Genomic DNA, 19,062 nt, shown 5'->3' on the forward strand with positions numbered 1-19,062 from the left:
GTAGACCAGATGTCAGACGCGAGATGTCCTCACTCACAATTTTTATCTTCTTTGAATGAAGTAAGGTCTGTTTATTTTATCGGCAGGATAACATGGGTTAGTTTTGCATGGGTCATCCTGTTGCAATTCTTTTTCTGTGACATGTGGAAACCTACATTTTCGGATGGAAAATGTGAGATCTACAATTCAGGAATATAGTGTAGCATGCATTCTTTGACCAAATTAAAGGGAAGTCAAAGTGGTTGTAATGACACCTATGAGTGGCACAGATTTGGGGGGCAAAACAGAGGCCTTGCAGAGCTTACCAACTTACACCATGAAGAGCCCCCCCATCCCCCTCTCCAAATGTCTGAAAAATGTTTGTCACTCTTTTCTCTCCCCGGACTCAATAAAAGGAGATCAAATAACCTCTGCGGTGCAATTAGTTAGTGAAACCCTAGGCTGTGCGTGACGAGGGGGGAGCTGGCCTTATTGGTCCACTGAACACTTCAAAGCAACACAGGACTCTCAGGCTCAGTTGAAATTTGAAGTGCAAAAAAAGGTTAAAAGCTGGATGTTCCATCAAATAATTATTCCGACCGTCTCCTCCTGTTATCTCCTAAGTAAAGTCTGAAAAGCTCACTCCTTTTCTGTAACTGCATTTAATACAGAGTATCTAGGCCAGAGTAAATCACAGCAAATGATCTGTATTCATCACCTTCACATGCGTGTCTGGTAGCTTCGCTTTAAGACATTGTTTCATTTTGAACACCTAAGCTGATTATCACCACTGTAATTTAACACGATTCAATCAAAACACTTACACTGTGTGGCATACTGAGATTTACATATTCATTTTTCCGATAGAAATGGGATTTTCTGATTTATATGTTGCACATAATTTATATCTCATTGGCAAGTTCAAGCTTTACAAATAATGTCACAGAAAAATTAAATAAGAAAACTACTTAATGCATGGGAAAAATTTAACGGCTGACTGTTCCAGTATAAGTCAAAATGAATCTAGATTGTAATTTTCAATATTCTTTTGCAATGACTTTTTAATTTGGTAAAACTGGTACTCTTGGCCATACAGTACATGTCACCAATGAATAATGTTACAATACCCACTAGTTAAGATTTTGACAAGATAAACAACACAATCCATCTGATAAGTCGTTTTAATCTAAACCAGCTGCATAACCTTTAGGACTCTCAGACACAAAACATACAATATATACTGTACATATTATAATGAATTATCAAGGCAGTAGTTAATACAGGGCTACTGCAACATTCAGCTCACTGAGTGATAATATACATTAAAAAAGACGCCAGTGGTCAGATATATCGCATACAAACCTAGATTTACAGTCAATAATATTTTATGTAACCACACAATACACTACCTAGGAATTGAATAGGCCTACCGTCACCTCCAGAATTATTGGCACACTTGATAAATATGCACAAAAAATACTGTGAACTAAAAAAAATATTATTATTGACATAAGCTTTATTTTCCAAAATGTAGTAGTGCGATCATTAATGATTCAATGGCATCAACCAAAGTCTCCCTCTCCACCTGGGAGTGTGGTGAGAGTTCCGGCGCAAAATGGCAGCCATACATCACCCAGGTGGGTGCTACTCATTTGTGGTGGTTTAGGTGAGTTTGAGTGTCTAGAAAAGCGCTATATAAATGTATTGATATATCTATCTAACATTTTTCAAATAAAAATGTGATTTCCCCAAAAAAACTGGTTCTCACATTTATTGGCACCCCTGGTTTAATACTCTGTGCAAACACTTTTGTTTATTGTGGTCAGTAAGGGCTGTCTTCATGTTACCCTTACAAAGAGTTTGCTGGCATGGAGGTGCCATTTTTTAGACTTGGACACAAGACACAACCAATCTCTTCAATTCTTAAACTGCAATCCTTGGGTTACTTATGGCCTCCCTCACCATCTTCCTTAGCTTCCATGGGGATAATATCCATCCATCCATCCATTATCTTAACCCGCTTATCCTGAATAGGGTCGCAGGGGGGCTGGAGCCTATCCCAGCATACATTGGGCGAAAGGCAGGAATACACCCTGGACAGGTCGCCAGTCCATCGCAGGGCACAAACCCCATTCACTCACACACTCATACCTATGGGCAATTTAGACTATCCAATCAGCCTAACGTGCATGTCTTTGGACTGTGGGAGGAAACCGGAGTACCCGGAGGAAACCCACGCAAACACGGGGAGAACATGCGAACTCCGCACAGAGAGGCCCCGGCCGACGGGGATTCGAGCCCAGGACCTCCTTGCTGTGAGGCGGCAGTGCTTGGGGATAATATGAACTTGCTAAATATATTGTTTGTCACCATTTTTATGTCTTGGCTTTCATAGTTTGTCTGTCAAATTCAGTTTAAAAATGTAGTTTTAAATGTTTAAAATGTAAGATGACGAGTTCCGGGTCACAAACAACCAACCGTTGGTGGCTACATGTTAATATATTTGCTTTCGTGGTCTGTATGTCTGTATACCAAATGTAAAAATATAGTTTTATAGTGTTTATACATAAGGTGACAAGTTTGTAGTCTCCCAGCCTCACGTAACTACCATCTTGTGACAAAACTTGGTTTTCTCAAAAACATGGCTTGGTGGCACTCAAAATGCAAGGGGATACAACTCCCTTTACATCTGGAGAAGAGGGATACCTTTGATATCGTTAGAAAGCTTACATTCTCCTCTTTCTAAATCTTATATATTTTGGGGTCAATTTGATAGAACAGGTCTCATATGAGCAAACATTTTTATTAATTTCTGGAGCCCACTGTATATGTGGAAAATAGGCCTCTATGTGATGTACACAACACATCTGTTCCCCTTTCATGAAGCATTTACAGATGATATTAGCAATAAGTCTAGAGAGGTCTAAAGTGGCACTGGTGAGTTCATACTGAGCTTTAGGTATGGTACTTGTTTGTTCCATGTCCCATGGTTGTGGGAATCCAGAGAATGCTGGTAGCGTTCAAACTAACACCACACCACTAACCCATTAATCCAACTTTGCTTTGCTCTCTGTGGTCAGGCGGTATGCACTGAGGCAGTGTGTGGAAAATATTTTAAATATTCTAGGCCAAATATTGAATTATTTAAGAAATCAGGGAGGGAAGAATCTGGAACAGATGCCCACGAGTAGGAGCCCGGAACAGGGAACAGAGACGGTAAGGATGAGGGTCCACCTGGCTGCTAGGATAATACAAAAAAATAGTGCTGTAATACAAAATCTGAAACCTGAGCTCAGGGTGGAAACCTGCAGTTTTATCATCCAAACCAAAATATCTGTGCTTTCATTAAGTCCTGATTTAATCGGCAAGGCAGGAGAGTATTACAGGGCAGTGTTTTCCACATCAACCATACGTGTGGTCAGGGTTTTTACTGCACAATTTACTTTACATTAGTCAAGATATATGACACTGACCTGAATCCCAGCAGAGACAGACATGGGTTAGCACAATACTATTCAATTTCTAAGTTAATTAGAGGATTCACTACACTTCAATGAACCTTTCTTTAAAAAAATAAAATAATTTAGAAATTATTTCAAGGTCATTATGGAATCATTCTATTGAATACGTACTTACCACAAGGGTTAATGTACTCTAACACACTGTAATTTCCACTTAATATGAGAGATAGAGGACACTATTAGGATAAGTTATCCCCAGGCAGAAAAGAGTCACATAACCGTCAAATAGAAAACCACAGCTTATCAATGCTTCCCAGTCAGTTTTTGGCAGTTTTGTGATAACATTTGGTAAAGGCCATAGGGGGTTATTTGACGGATGTTGGCTCTGTAATGAGAGTGCTGGCTTAATAACATTGGCCTGCATCAAAGACAGGAAAATCTGTTTGTAAAGCTTAGGCAAAAATGAAAACCTCACCCATGCTAAGCAATGCTGAGCCTACCAGAATAACTCCAGAAATATGCAGCAAATACAACAGGTCAATGTGTGTCATGCTTTGAAAGGTCAGACGTAATTCAAATATGATTTTTTTCATGGAAAACTATACCAAATTACAACATGGACATCCAGGAACCACACAACAGTTTTTTTCTCAGATATTATGGAAATTCCACGCCAAATTAGACTTGGACATATAACAAGACAAAGTGTTGGACAGAAACTGTGAGGAATTTCGCTTATAATGATCAGGCTCACCACAGGAAAATGTCCAAATTCACAACAAAGATGGAAAACACAAATGATTAAGGGCCTCCTCAATAAAATTCTAACTTGGAACAAGGACATTGTCTGATAAAACAATAGTTTTATGAGCGGCTATATGATTTGCAGTGACCGTAGGTAGACTGGATTATGTAATTTTGCACATCATTTATATTTTCTTCATAGCAGACATTTGTTCATAGCAGAGTATTGTTCACTCAGACATTTGCTAAATGTCCAGAAGACTGACAGATGCCCTGTTCACTGTGGTCACAACAGTCGGATGGTGTCTATTACCAGCACATCTGCTACACATGACTTTTTGGCACCCTGGTCCTTATCACTGTCCCCTCCTCGTCTGTTTTGCATCGTATAATACATGTGCTTTCACGAAAGAAGTTCGTGAAACTCAACTCCAATGACATGCTCCTTGTTAGCTGGTTTGGGGAAATGATCATCAGGCAGCAAACATAATCTCTGTACGATGCCAAATGAAAATATTTTCAATGAAATGTCAATAGCATGAGAGTTCACCAAACTGTGTTCATGTCAGGCCCTCCTCCTGTTATCACGGACCTATATTTGCGAGTCTCTGTGTTTACTTAGGAAAGTCAGTGTTGCCTCTTCTCTAATAAGTTAATATCACATGGCTGCTCCTTTGCAGCCCACAATGTCAACAGCAATGGAGGTGTTACGTACACCAGCCACTCCATCTTGAATCCTGTTATCTTACTTTGTAATCACTTGACAGACTACTGCAAGACTGTGAGAGAAATGTCACCAAAGGGAATGCTAATAATTAGAGCATATCATTATATAGTATGCATAATATTAAAAATAAAACCTCTAATATCAGCAATAATGTGAAGCTGCACCTTCACACCAAAAATAAATGATGCCACTATAATCTCATAATGACATTGGTTAATCCACAATTCCCTCCAAAATTATTCACACTCTTGATAAAGATGTGCAAAGAAGGATAAAATAAGCAATACAAAGTCATGATAAATATTGCATGCTCAACTTTTAAAAATATTATTTTATAAAAATATAATTGGTCAGAAAAAAAAAGATTTTATTTCACAAGAAAAAATGTTATGTGTCTGAGTTACTCTATCCTCTTTAGTGTTTTATTATATTAGTGCGTATATTGGGGGGATCTTTAGCCATTGCTCTCTAAAGAATCCTTCAACCTCCTTCAGATCCTTTGGTCTGCACTTGTGGACTGCCCTTTACAGTTCAGACTGCAAATGTTAAATTGGGTTCAGGTCTAGATACAGTGATGTCATATGAACATAAGTGGGTTTGGCACATAAGTTTCTACATAAACGCCCACTTCCAATGCCAAACCTAGCGGTAGTGTCTGTGGCCAAAAAGTTATATTTGGTCTCCTTTGCCCACAACATGCAGTTCTAAGCGAAGTTCAACATTGGTCTGACCTGACATTGAGAATGTCATAACTCCAGTGAAATATGCCAGTGGATTGTTGATGTCATGGGTATGATTCACATCTACCGGTCCTGGGGCTCTTGTTTAGGTCACGGGAATCATGAACTCTATCATGTACCAATACATTTTGGTCAAAAACCTGGTATCCTCCATCAGGAATTTGAAAATTATCTACAAATGGATCTTAGAGCAAAACATTGGTCTCTAGCATTCCTCAAAATCAGGAATTGTTAAATGACCACAAACTTAGTTTGTCATATAGCCTAGATACTGAGCGAATGTCATATAGCCTAGATTTGTAGACAGCTATTCAATAGCCTACCACCATTACAGGGGTATTTTGTGATAAATCTTGAAAGATTCTGGATGGAGGAATGGTAGAAAAACCCAATTCCCCACAATGTTATCCAGTCTCATTGAATGTCTACTCGACAACTCCAGAATTGTTATTTTATACTGCTTTCTGTGGACATCTTCATCAATAGTTTGACGGTTGTAACGTGTAGCGTTTCTGACATTGACATTGCGCGTTCACCTATACACTTACGGTATAAATAACTTCACGGCGTAATCCATTCTGAAGCACATTAATCCTAATTTCTCTTCTCCCTTCTCTACGTGCACAGACCCAAAACACAAGGGGTTTTTTTTTCCTTAAACGCCATTCATTTCTAACGCATCCTCTTTTTCCGATAAATGAGCAAAGATACATTTATTAGCAAATCGTTTAATTAGTAAGCCCTGTTCCTGCCAATTCAGCCTTTTCTAGCTTGCCTATTTTGTTTACATCGCCGTCCTGCTGTCACAGAAGAAAAAAATGACTGCGCCACTGATTGCCATAGAAACAGTAAAAACAAAGCGCAACCCACCTGTAGGGGTCTCCGGTTGAATTTGAGTCCATATTAACCTTGTCGCAGTAAGAACTACATCGCAGCTTTTTTTCTCGATTTTAAATATTCCCCTGACTATCGGGTCATCTGCACGCGTAACAGAGCATTTCTCTCCTGTTCTCCTCTCCTTGGACACTGTTACCGGCAACTCTTCAGTGCAAGTTTCCGGAACAGAGTCAGCACGCTTCTCCCGTTTATGTTTTTGTTGCTTCATTTTCTTTTTCTTCTTTTCTCGGTCGCCAGACCTCCTAGGAAGTACCGTTTCCATTTCATGTAACTCCTCATGGCTCTCCGACCTAGATTTCAAGACCTTTACAGTTTTCAGCGGCGACTCGAACATAATTTGAGCCTATATGTTTGCCGCAAACGGTTGTTTCCACAATAAGCCTTGTTGTGTTCATTAGCAGGTCAGCGCGCCCCCGCGGCTTTTCGGATATTGCATGGTTCTGCTTGAAACTTCCGATGGGCCTGCCTGCGTATATTACGCTTTCATTAGTGCGCGCGCCCGAAGAAAGTACTCAACTTTGGTTACGCGCCTCATCCTCGACTATTTTCCTTGTCCTTGTCAATTCTATAAAATATACTAAGACATTTACATGGAACAAAAAATAATTCAATATTTTGTTAGGTTTAGCTGCCCACTAGTAGCCGGCCAGTAATTCAAAGTAATTCAAATGGCCTTTCCATACTAATGCTTAATCGGGTTTTGAATGGTGACCAAAAGAAAACATTTTCTATGTTCATTTATTTTTCCCATAGGCCTCTTTCGTTTTGAAACTATGCCTACCAGAATTTGTATTATTTATTCAAATAAATAATACAAAAAGAGAGCAATAACGATCATTTATATATGACTTTTATTAACATATATTCTATTCTATCGTTATTTCTATAGCAATAGGCCTGCCTATTGAATTAAACGGGCTGGCACTCATACTGAGCGAATGTCATATAGCCTAGATTTGTAGACAGCTGTTCAATAGCCTACCACCATTACAAAGTGGTAGTGTGCTGTTGAGTAAGCTGAATAGGTTAAAAATATTAATTCAATATTTATAAATGTATTACCCCACATAACTGGTTAATATTGCCTACAATTCATGGAACCAAGTAATATGGCTTCATCCCAATATGAAATTCCAGAACTATTCTTCTTTTCTGCAGAACAATAATAACAATAACACATGATATAATATGTCATATCGTAAGTGGTGTCATGACAACGAAAATGCCACAGTTCCATGTGGACATCAGGCTTTATATTATGCGAAGGGATCTATAAGGTAAAAGCACATTTAGGCCTTATAACTACGTAGGCACTCGGATTCCGAATCCTAGTGGGCCTGCGCCAAAGAAAGTCCCCAGCCTGAAAAGTGACACATGACCAATGACGGTCATTGAGGAGTTTTTTGGTCTGTCTAATCACACTGCATTCCTTTAAATATTTAATTGTCTATGCTACATATAGCCCTAATATAGGCTATAACTATTTAGTACGCTTTGTTATATCCGCGTGCTTTAAAATAATGCTTTGGAATAATTTATCGTTGTTAATTTACTTAGAGGCCTTATGTCTGGTTATATTTTGAGCAATTCGACCAATCAAGAGTGAAATAACTCAAAGGAGATTATAATAACTTTTTTGCGTCACAATATTGCGAAAAAATATAAAAACTTCGAAAGGCTATATGGCATGAAATGTTGCAGATGACTGCTCTTTCTTTTTGCCGAGTGTTGTGTCTGATTTTATTTCTGCGGCCAGGTCCTGTAGTCACGAAAGTCGTTTTAAATGATGAGATAGCTACCGTAAAAGGATGTGGTGTCGTTTCCAAATATTCATTCTTAAAAGGAATGCATCTACAGAATAGGGCCAATGTTCTGAACATTGGCATAGCTTTTTTATATTTCCCCAACTGATGGAAATACCGAGTTAGGCAGTGAGTGTTCATGCATAAATAAGATCATTTTCATAAATTAAACCCTCCCCTGCAGAAGTAACATCTGTGCCTCCTTCGGTTTGCATAAAAGATGGTGGCATGCCCGTGCCCCTTGACTGGCTACAACAATCCGTGGTGCTGCAGAAAATCGTTCGTTTTGTCCTTGAGCTAGATAAACATAAACTTTAATGTATCGGCTTCGTGCATGTAACGCCACAGCCCGGTTTAAACAGCTGAAGTATCATTTTAATTAATTTAATCTGTAAATGTCAGTCAGCCTCTGCCAATAATATGTTGAATCTTGATTCATTTGAAAGTTTTCATCTCATCTGGTTCATGAGGCTGTGGCCCCTCACTCGAAAGCGTGAAGCAAATATTGTCTTCATTTATTTTATCACTGCACGAAGAAAAACTCAGGCAAGAAGATTCCTGATCTGCCCTCTCAGTGTAGAAATACGAATCTGAGTGCACGGCTATTATTCTCGCTGTAGGAGCCTGTGTGTGTGTAGGGTGGGTGGGGGGCATATTATGCTAATATGACTTAAACTACCGCCGAAGGGGAGGAAAATGTTGCCAAGAATATATTCTCAAGATAGCCTACCTAATTCGCAGCTAACATGTGCGAGGTGTATATCAGTATCGTAGTATTTGCTATAGTGAAGAGGAAAGTCTCATTGTCGACAATGACGACTTCCTGTCAAGTAGAGTACCCATCACTTATGCTTAATGTTTTCCTGATCTAATATACGTATAAAAAATAATCGAATCATTCGTGTCAATTTGCCCATATTCATTTGATCTTTAAATGTGTTTACAGATTAAGAATAGGCCACTTCAAGGAACAGTATGTTTTATTAAGTTGGCATAACTGACATGATTGTAGACTCTAACCCACCTGTCGACCGAAAGAAGAACAGTATTCAAATAATCCCTGCAACTCAGCGACAATGTAATAATGTAGCATGCGGTGTAATACACATGAATATAATCGATTGGATTTTCTCAAATGAATGTTTCCAGAAAAAAAACTGTTCTCACATGTACTTCGTTTTAACACACCCTTGACAGATTCACACGAAAATGACAAAATCATAACAAGGGACTTTATTCTACAAATAATAAGTTACGCCTTTATGAGTTATCAAAATAAAAAACAAGAATCCCATAGGAAATACATACACTAAGAATTCACATTGAAAGATAAATGCAACGAAATGTCCAATACTATCTGAAACATAAATAGTTCCGAGATTTAATATAAAGCCTCAATGCACTGTGGCAATACATCATACTATACAGGTTTACAAACAAATGTACAGTACAAATTTATTCAAGTTGAACCAGTGTGACACTTTAAACAGCACTTAGTCGGGGCTGTGTGGTACATGCAATATCTATTGCGCTATTTGTGGAGAACTTGTTATTGTAGCCTACTAAGCAACTCCATTGGAATGAACCTGCCTAACCTGGTCGGTCGCAGGTCCCAAATTAATCATACATTTTAACGACCAGTCGTTAATTCTTGTTTGAGGATAATTTGGGATTAAGGGCACACCCATTGGACCGATGCAAAGATAAAGCGCATTGGGAATTAACATGTCAAAGAAATAGGATAGATGAGGTTAAACGTCCAGGTGATAGTCACACGTCATACTCAATTTATTTATTTATTTCGCAGCGTTCAATCTTTTGACATTTTTTTGTGTAATGGAATAATCAGTGATGTGCAACATTGCGTGATTTTACAGTAAAGAAGTGCCAAGGCAACATAGATTTCTAAGCACGTCTATGCTGGTTATTAAATTTGATTATTACTTTCACTTCATTGTTACTATTATTATTGAACAACAGATTCCTCTATGTTTTATAAATCATTAATGGAGTTGCATGGGATACAGTATGTCATAGATCTTATAAAAGTTAATTAACAATTCTGTACAAAATCACACCAAAATAATTCGATATGGGATAGATAAATACTAAAATGCTGGTTGAAAAAAATATATATCTTTATTTAATTGGCCCATTATTAGATTAAAAATTGCATAGTTTCCTAATTATTGCTTGTGGATTTTGTTTTATGGATCATAGGATCAACACATTATGAACCTGGCCACACCAATTTGCCATTGTGACCTTAATATAGAAGCGCTATAGGGTATAGTACATAACGTCAATGGGAATATGAATTCCCATTTCTCCCAAAGGCAGTAACAATAATAAATACATACATCATTTCAAACGTATAATATTTGCATCAGTGATACCCGAACACGCTTTTAAAAAGAGCGATAATGTTTCATTGTATGATTGAATGATTCCTTAATCATGAAATATAGCATTAAGCTGAGCGTTCATAACTCTCTCGTGGTGAGAATGTCCGTCGTATGACATAATATTCTCCATCGGTATCTCACAACGCTGCGCGGAGCTTGCGTAAAGGGAGGCGTGACCCTGGGGTCCCGCCAGTCCAGCTGCTGGGTAGTGCATGGTAAAGGCATAGTTCTTTTCAAATTCTGATGAAGGCTCGTGCTTAAAAGAAAAGTTCCCATTCACACTCAAAGGTGGGCTCAGTGGTCCATCAAATGAGGGACTAGTGCAGTCTGTGAGAGGGTTTTCAAAGAACGGTTCTAGTGCGCTGCCATAAGAGTGCGGCTTGACGTGGAATACATGGGAGCTGTCCATTGTACCATAAGGAGGGCTAGGAAGACCGGGAGTTTGGTAGGAATATGGGTGGGCAGAGAAGGAAGCACTTGCAGTTTGCATATGAGAGGGTATTTCCTGGCTCTGTTCGGGAAGGAAAGTTCTGGGGTTCAGCTGGAGACAGCCCGCTACCAAATTAGTGGTCGGTTGTGATAATCCCTTGCATAGGGCCTGGACAAAGGACATTAAATCCGGGCTTTTACCCGATCTCAGGATTTCAGAAAGAGCCCAGATGTAGTTTTTAGCCAGTCTTAGGGTTTCTATTTTTGAAAGCTTCTGAGTTTTAGAGTAACACGGTACAACTTTACGCAAACTCTCAAGCGCGTCATTGAGACCGTGCATGCGATTTCTTTCACGCGCGTTAGCCTTCATGCGCCTCAATTTGAACCTTTGGAGCCGAGCTTTTGTCATTTTTTTCTTCTTCGGTCCACGTCTCTTCGGTTTCTGTTCATCTCCTTCTTCCTCGTCCTCGTCCTCTTCTTCTTCATCATCTTCCAATCTGTTGAGCGCATCTTCATCCTCGTCCTCATCGTCTTTGCTCATCTCCTCGTGTTCACCGTTTTCATTTTCCATGTCGTGTTCTTCTTGGGAATTCAGACATTCATCAGTCCAGTTTGTGCTCTTGGACTCTGGCATCATACTTTCTTCGTTAAATGACTTTGTCATGATCGAACACTGTCAAGAAAATCACAGCATACGTTAAGAGAGCTATACCTGGTACTGATTCGTTTAAGCAGAAAATGATAACACGGTCGATGCATCGCTTATTACAAAATATAATATAATACGATGATAGCATATGTTATGTAAACTTCAACTGTTTACATATTATATTATGTTATGCACTTTGTTGTACGTCGCTCTGGATAAGAGCGTCTGCCAAATGCCAATAATGTAATGTAATGTAATGTTATGTAACTTATTTTATTTGATTGTAAGTAGATTAATCGGCAGATAACTCAAAGGCATGACTACGAAAGACATCATCTTAAAATCAAAATCTATATTAGAAATGCCATAGGATGTATATTGTTAAGTAGCTGTATTGAGACAAATGTATTTATATATTTAGAATAATAATAAAGCTTATATAAAAATTATAAATAAATAATAATCCACTGTACATTTGAGAAGATTTGTTTAAACAAATTATTTTTAACTGATTAATTTAATTGCAATATACATCTCCGTTTCATCTCCATAAACTAATTAACAGTTTAACAGAAAGCATATAGCTAGCCTACTTATTTATTTCACAGCTCCCTTCGGCGCACTCTATATACTTAAACATTACATGCATTCTTACTGTCCTCTGTTGCCGAATCATTATTCCTTAAGAGCACATGCTTAAAATAGACAAAAGTAAATCACTGCGTACTAACTCCATACAATTCCATATACGTTACAATAAGGAAAACATAAAACGGAAAGTAAACATTCAGGATAATATAAAGCAGCTGACAGATACATTGACTAAGTACCTCTTTCATGCGGGATGTCTCGTTATTAGCGGTTCATGCCCCTCTGGGTGCGTGACAGGTCCTTTGGAGTATTGTGACTGGGCGCGTGGTGGATGCTCAGGTTATATAGTGGTGCTGCTGATGCTGAGGGATGAGCATGTATCTATTGCTGCGGTTAATACCATTGCACCAACGACTGACAGCAGGCTCCACCTCTTTTTCTGGCACGCGCCATATGGTCAACTACGTCAGTCAAACGGCCCCAAGCGTCACGTGACATATTCCATTTGTATTCAACGGAGCTCTCTATTCCATCCTTTTGTGGCCAAAAGAAAGTGGCCATCTGTCTCTAGTTAGAGACTCCGCGGACCTGTTTGTACCCGTAGGATGAATTAACCCTTTCAACATGGCATATATTCTCTTAAATAACAAATCCAATTCCATACACTATTACATGCTACCCCGTGATTGTGTAGACCTCATTTTATCAACATTCACAAGCAAAACTCAAACCTCTATTATACGCTACAGTTGCAATTCGTTTATTAGTTGAATTAGTCTGAAGTTAATTTATTAAAATCTGTTAGAGACCTGCTGGAGTTTATATAATAATAATAATAATAATAATAATAATAATAATAATAATAATAATATTACTACTACTACTACTACTACTACTACTACTGCTGCTGCTGCTGCTGCTGCTGCTGCTACTACTGCTTGCTACTGCTGCTACTACTACTAGCTACTGCTGCTGCTACTACTACTACTACTACTACTACTACTACTACTACTACTACTACTACTACTAATAATAATAATAATAATAATAATATGATTTGTAAGTTATAGTTACAACCTGGGCCTAGTAAAATAAAGCTAGTGGGTCAGACAACACTAAGCACCGCTTTAAGCTTGTTTAGAATTGTTCAGTCGCCGTCACCGATAATCTTTCTAATTGTGCGTGCTCTCAACTGGACACAGTAGTTGTGGTGTCTGGATTGAGCCCCCCTCACCAGTGAGTCCCTTCTTTTCAGACTTGAGGTCGGCACGCGAGCTGCACGCGCACTAACAAAAGCCTGTTTCACGGCTCACTAGCCTGATCCAACGTCCAAAATCTGCTGTTTTCTATTCAATTTAATAATATCTGGGGGAAATCGACGTGATGACCGTTGAACAGCCACCAAACAAGTGGTCAACTCCAGACAATAGGCCTGAAGACAGAAATCAGGAATGGATTGTAACGTATGTTAGAGGAGGTTTATAACTGCACACATTTCATCGATTATTTGTGCCGTCAATTTAATAACAGTGTGAGCCCAAATTGGTGATTATTTTTTCTCCTGAAAGGCACACATATCAATCTCTGTATCCATCTGCTTACGATAAAATTAAGCCAAGAAATGCGGACGGCCAATAACAAAATGAGCGCATTGTAAAATGAACTAAAACCAAATCATGCCTTGGAGCGATGAAATTAATAAACGCGTTTCAGATGTCCACAACATAAAATCTGCCAGATTAAAATCTCTTAATTGGGGTTGGGAGATAACAGTTTAAGACAATTCATTAAACATTGGGGGAATAGCTTATACCGTATATATTGCCTTTGTAAAGTTATACAAATGTTGCTCTGATCCAGGTAGCCTATATGTTCCATCTCTGAGCGCATACATGGGCTATTTATTTTGTGGTGAAAGGCTTTATTTTTCAAGGTCTCTTCGTTATTGAATTCAGCTACGCTGAGTTCCAGGTAAGAGAGATGGGTCTCTGTATGTGCTTGGTCAGGCATTAAAAATGCCACACGCAGTGTTTATTTAGCTGTGATTCGTCTATATTTAACTTCTGGTAATGTCCCGGCTCAAATACAGGAGGGTGCAAGTCCGCATGTTGATAACCTGGTAACCGTGAAGTACCCACAGGAACTCTGCGCTTCGTGGACCGACAGGAGAACAGCTAATCTCTCGTAACGCGACAAATTGTCCTGATCAATCTCCCACTCCGGAGCAAAATGTTCTCGTGTTTTGTTTGTCCTGGTCCTGGTTATTGTCGCCGAGCAAACCGAGGCAGTTCAGCACCACCGACAGCGACTCTTGTTGAATGTTGTCCACATAGTAAATTAATTTAATTATGACTGGGGACTGTACGCACGGTACATTTTGATACATTTAAAATATTAAGGTCACTATGTTACTTTTGACGTCCAAGGAATTACGTATTTGTTGTATTTATTATTATTATTATTATTATTATTATTATTATTATTATTATTATTATTATTATTATTATTATTAGTAGTAGTAGTAGTATTATGCTATTAATTTACGGTGACAATAATCCACAATAAATAAATAGATGTCGAGATAAGAAAATATCAAATATACTCCTCTGTAAAACTTCTTACGTTGATGTGACAGAAAATATTTAATTGATTTATTACAGGCCTACATGCTAAAACAAGGGGGTCTCATCGTTTTAAATTATACTAATTTAAAGTAAAGGCTAAGTATATCTCTAATCATAGATTTAGTCTATAGAAATATTTTTATTTCATTTTTTGATGAGAACATGATGCCTTATCCTTCGAACAGAAGATGAGCAGATCAGAGATCAACGTTGACTATTAAAACACGCGAATAGAACTTTATGCCACAGGAATATGGAAGAACAATGCTATTCCACTGATGACAAATGCGTGCGTGACAACACATGTTCAGCAAAGAGACGAATGTAGGCTATGTTTTTACAGTTTGATCGCATTTGGGATACGCTTCACTGAGTTCTACTTTACGAGATTTGCCACTTAACTACTGCGAAAAAGGAAAAAGTTTCGTTGCGAACACAGACCTGTTCAGATGCAATTTAAATATTGATGATCTGACCTTTCATTTCTTCTTCCTAATCAAAAAGCATTTTCCCAAAACAGGGACCCAGTGTCTCACCCCAATGCCTTTCCGCTTGAATAAGCAGTTAGATTAAACGGAACCAACTCCCCATTTCATTGCACTCTCATCGCACTAATTGCTTATGCAAAAATGCAGATTTGTATTAATTAGTTCCTCTGCTGATTAGTTCTTTGGTATTTTTGCGGAATAAATCATAGTGGAAGAGAGCTACAGACATTATTTTTTTGGCTGGCACCCCAAAATGCGCCTCGGAGTGATATACGGTTTCAATATTAAAGAAAGTCACAGGTAAAAGTGACTTTGCACTGAAGTAAGCCACCTGCTGCACACACGTGCCACGCTGCCCTGTTTAGCATATGCAGGCCCATCGTAATTATAATTTAAACCTGGCATATTGTATTATAGCCTAGTCTGCAGCAGATTTTGTCACATAATTTTATTCGCATAGGCGACAGTTTATGTGCCTTAAAAGTTAGATACACATGAGTGCAGTTAATTGAAACTAAAAGTCTGCAGGAAATACATAACGCAATCCAAGTTTTATCTTAACTATCTGTAGAAACCTTTTCTAAAGTGACCCAATTCTGTATGGGACCGGGCGAACAACCAAACCACTTTCTACTTAATTAAAAAAATATACACACACATTCGAGCAAATATCTTTCATCCAGAAAGACGATACATGTCTTTGCTATGACTTTAGACCATCGAACAGTTCTAGGACACTCCTGCCAATTACAGTTCAGTCGAAAGTAGTGGGAGTGAAACTGTTCCAACATGCCCCGACTATGGATCAAGCAGCTTCCTTGTCGGAAAACGGACTGGATAAATGCTTTGTTTTAATACAGGTGAAAGGTTGGTGAATCCAGCATCTATCCATTTTTCATCTGATAATTGTCTTGTAAAAATTGTCTACATTTTGTCTATACAACATTAATATGGAATTAATTAATGCATAAGTGTTAAATAGGACCGAACAAGAGCATGGTCCGTTACATTAAAAGTTATTGTGGCTGCAGGAAAATGTTGGCACACAGCGTTGATTTAAATGACGTATATTTATCAGTTACTCGAAAAACACTTTGGTGAAACTCAGATTTATTAATAACTCTTGATGAAGTTTCCACTCACACAAGACACAAACTCACAATTGTTTGGTTCTCCCGTGTTAGTTTGTGCCTTGGTCTCCCTTACACTACATTCCTATTATTCCAGGTGCTAACTGAACTCTTACCAGGGTACATGTAAGTCTAGTAAGTAATATATGTAGGCTATTCTGTAAAAGCCAGGCCAGACTGCGCTCTGGTTGGGTTGCAAATCACTTTTTCTTCAAGTGAATAAATATAGCCGACTGTTTAAAGGTGTTGTCACTATTTTGGCATGACGTCAGACAATGTGATTTAATTGTCAGCGTTTAGGACAAAGCGCCACCTTGTGGCGGAATTGAGAGGGAACACAACCAGTTACTTTGAATGAACGGATCAGCGAACTGTTGGCTATTCAGTTCACCACTTACAGTTAATTTCTCATGGCATTTAATGTAATTTGCGCATGCAGGGAAATACAAAGTCGCATGGAGTACATACAGTCCCCTCCAAAAGTATTGGAACAGCAAGGCCAATTCCTTTGTCTTTGTAATACACTGAATACATTTGGGGTTGAGATAAAAAGATGAGCAATAGTTCAGAATTTCAGCTTTCATTTCATGCTATTTACACCTTATAACATAGCAGCTTTGGTATCAGACCATCCAATTTTTAGGTGAGCCATTTTTTACAGAGAATATTTATGAAATTGAAAACACTTAATATTTGGCAGCATATCCTTTGTATTTATTTGGAAGCTTTTCCAGACTTTTACTGCAGCCTCTCTTTTTTTGGGGGGGGGGGGGGGGGGTCCCTTCAATCTCCTCTTCAGGAGATGAAATGCATGATCATTTGGGTTAAGGTCCAGTGATTGACTTGGCTAGTCTAAAAATTTCCCTTTTCTCCCTAATGAAGCCTGTTGTTGTGTTGGCAGTGTGTTTTGGGTCATTGTCTTGCTCCATGAAGAAGTTTCTTCCAATTAGTTTGGATGCATTTCTCTGAAACTTGGTAGACAGAATGTTTTTGTAGACTTATGAATTCATCCTACTGCTACCATCGTGAGTTACATCATCAATAAACATTAGTGAGCCCACTGCAGAAGCACCCAAGCTATGACACTTTGTCCACTGTGCTTTACAGATGAGCTTGTATGTTTTGGATCATGAGCTGATCCCTTCTTTCTCCACACTTTGGCCTTTCCATGACTTTGGTAGAGGTTAACCTTGGTCTCATCAGTCCATAAAATTTAGTTCCAGAACTTGTATGTCTCATCTCTGTACTTCTTTGCAAATTGTAATCTCACCTTCAAATTCTTACTACTGATGAATGGTTCACATCTTGTGTATAGCCTCTATATTGCTGCTCTCTAAGTCTTCTTCAAACAGTTGATAGATTGTTTGTAATGTCACTGACTGAGTTTTCTTCACAGCTCTCACAATGTTTCTGTCATCAACTGCTGTTGTTTTCCTTGGTCTGTTGCTCAGTACGCCAGCGGTTTCTTTCTTTTTTTGGGACATTCCAAGTTGTTGTACAAGCTGTCCCCAATGCTTGTGCGATTTCCCCACTTAAAAATGGTTTGTTTTTCTCCAAAAGACAGCTCTCTGGTCTTCATATTGGTTTATCTTGTCTAACACAAAAACAGCTCTCTGGTCTTCATATTGGTTTATCTTGTCTAACACAAATGCAAATCCCAAAGCTAAAACCAAGAGTAGACATTCACAATGATTTATTGTTTAACCAATCGATCTAACAGGACGCATCTGGGCAAAAAGAAATACTATGTTCCAATATATTTGCTCACCTAAAAATTGGGTGTGGATACAAAAGGTGATATGTTCTAGATTGGTCAACAAATCTTGATATAAATATCGACAACATCGCATCTGTCATCTCATGTAGCCTACATATTTTGACCTCAAACTCAATTGACTTCGCAAAAACAAAGGAATTGACCTTGCTGTTCAAATACTTTTTGAAGGGACTGCATTTAAGGGATTATAACGTTATTATAAACATTATTCGTGGAATGTTGTGCTTGTTCCACCTGCTGGCTACAGTAGCCATATTCGATCTTTTAAGCACTGCACACTAACGTTATGGATTTTTCCTTTATTTAACAAGCTTAATAAAAGTGGCATCCACCCCATACATCACATTGTTAACCATCCTCGGGGAAAATTGCTAAACAAATAACGTGTTCCGTGTAACACAGTATAGGCTACGGGCCCATCTGTTTGCATAGCGAACGATGCATTTTAATTAAAATTCCGCAGAGACATGAAGGAGAACAATAAAATGGTGAGGGTTTTTTTTGCAGTATAACACTTCACTCGCATATCCATGAACAAACACTACACGGAAATACTCTCTATATATTTTGACCAATAGACCCGTAGCATTTATAATTATTTGGCATATATCGTCTATGA

At 38.4% G+C, this 19,062-nt stretch overlaps 2 protein-coding genes across 3 annotated transcripts in view; both read right to left on the reverse strand.

Annotated features, from left to right (window-relative positions):
* cerkl (ceramide kinase-like) overlaps positions 1-6,978 on the reverse strand; it is a 50,674-nt gene extending 43,696 nt beyond the window's left edge. For both annotated transcript variants that reach the window (XM_061235273.1, XM_061235272.1), the window contains exon 1: positions 6,522-6,978. In XM_061235273.1, coding sequence (XP_061091257.1) covers positions 6,522-6,882 — 361 coding nt within the window. In that variant the 5' untranslated portion in view covers positions 6,883-6,978. The remainder of the gene's footprint in view (positions 1-6,521) is intronic.
* A 3,136-nt stretch (positions 6,979-10,114) lies between these two features.
* Positions 10,115-12,783, reverse strand: neurod1 (neuronal differentiation 1). Its single transcript, XM_061235876.1, has 2 exons — positions 12,664-12,783; positions 10,115-11,857 (listed from the first exon to the last, which is right to left on the reverse strand). The coding sequence occupies exons 1-2, from the start codon at positions 12,670-12,672 to the stop codon at positions 10,802-10,804; spliced, it is 1,065 nt and encodes a 354-aa protein (XP_061091860.1). The 5' UTR covers positions 12,673-12,783; the 3' UTR covers positions 10,115-10,801.
* Between the last annotated feature and the right edge of the window lie 6,279 nt (positions 12,784-19,062).

Source organism: Conger conger, chromosome 3 (assembly GCF_963514075.1).
Source record: "Conger conger chromosome 3, fConCon1.1, whole genome shotgun sequence".
NCBI classification, from domain to species: domain Eukaryota; kingdom Metazoa; phylum Chordata; class Actinopteri; order Anguilliformes; family Congridae; genus Conger; species Conger conger.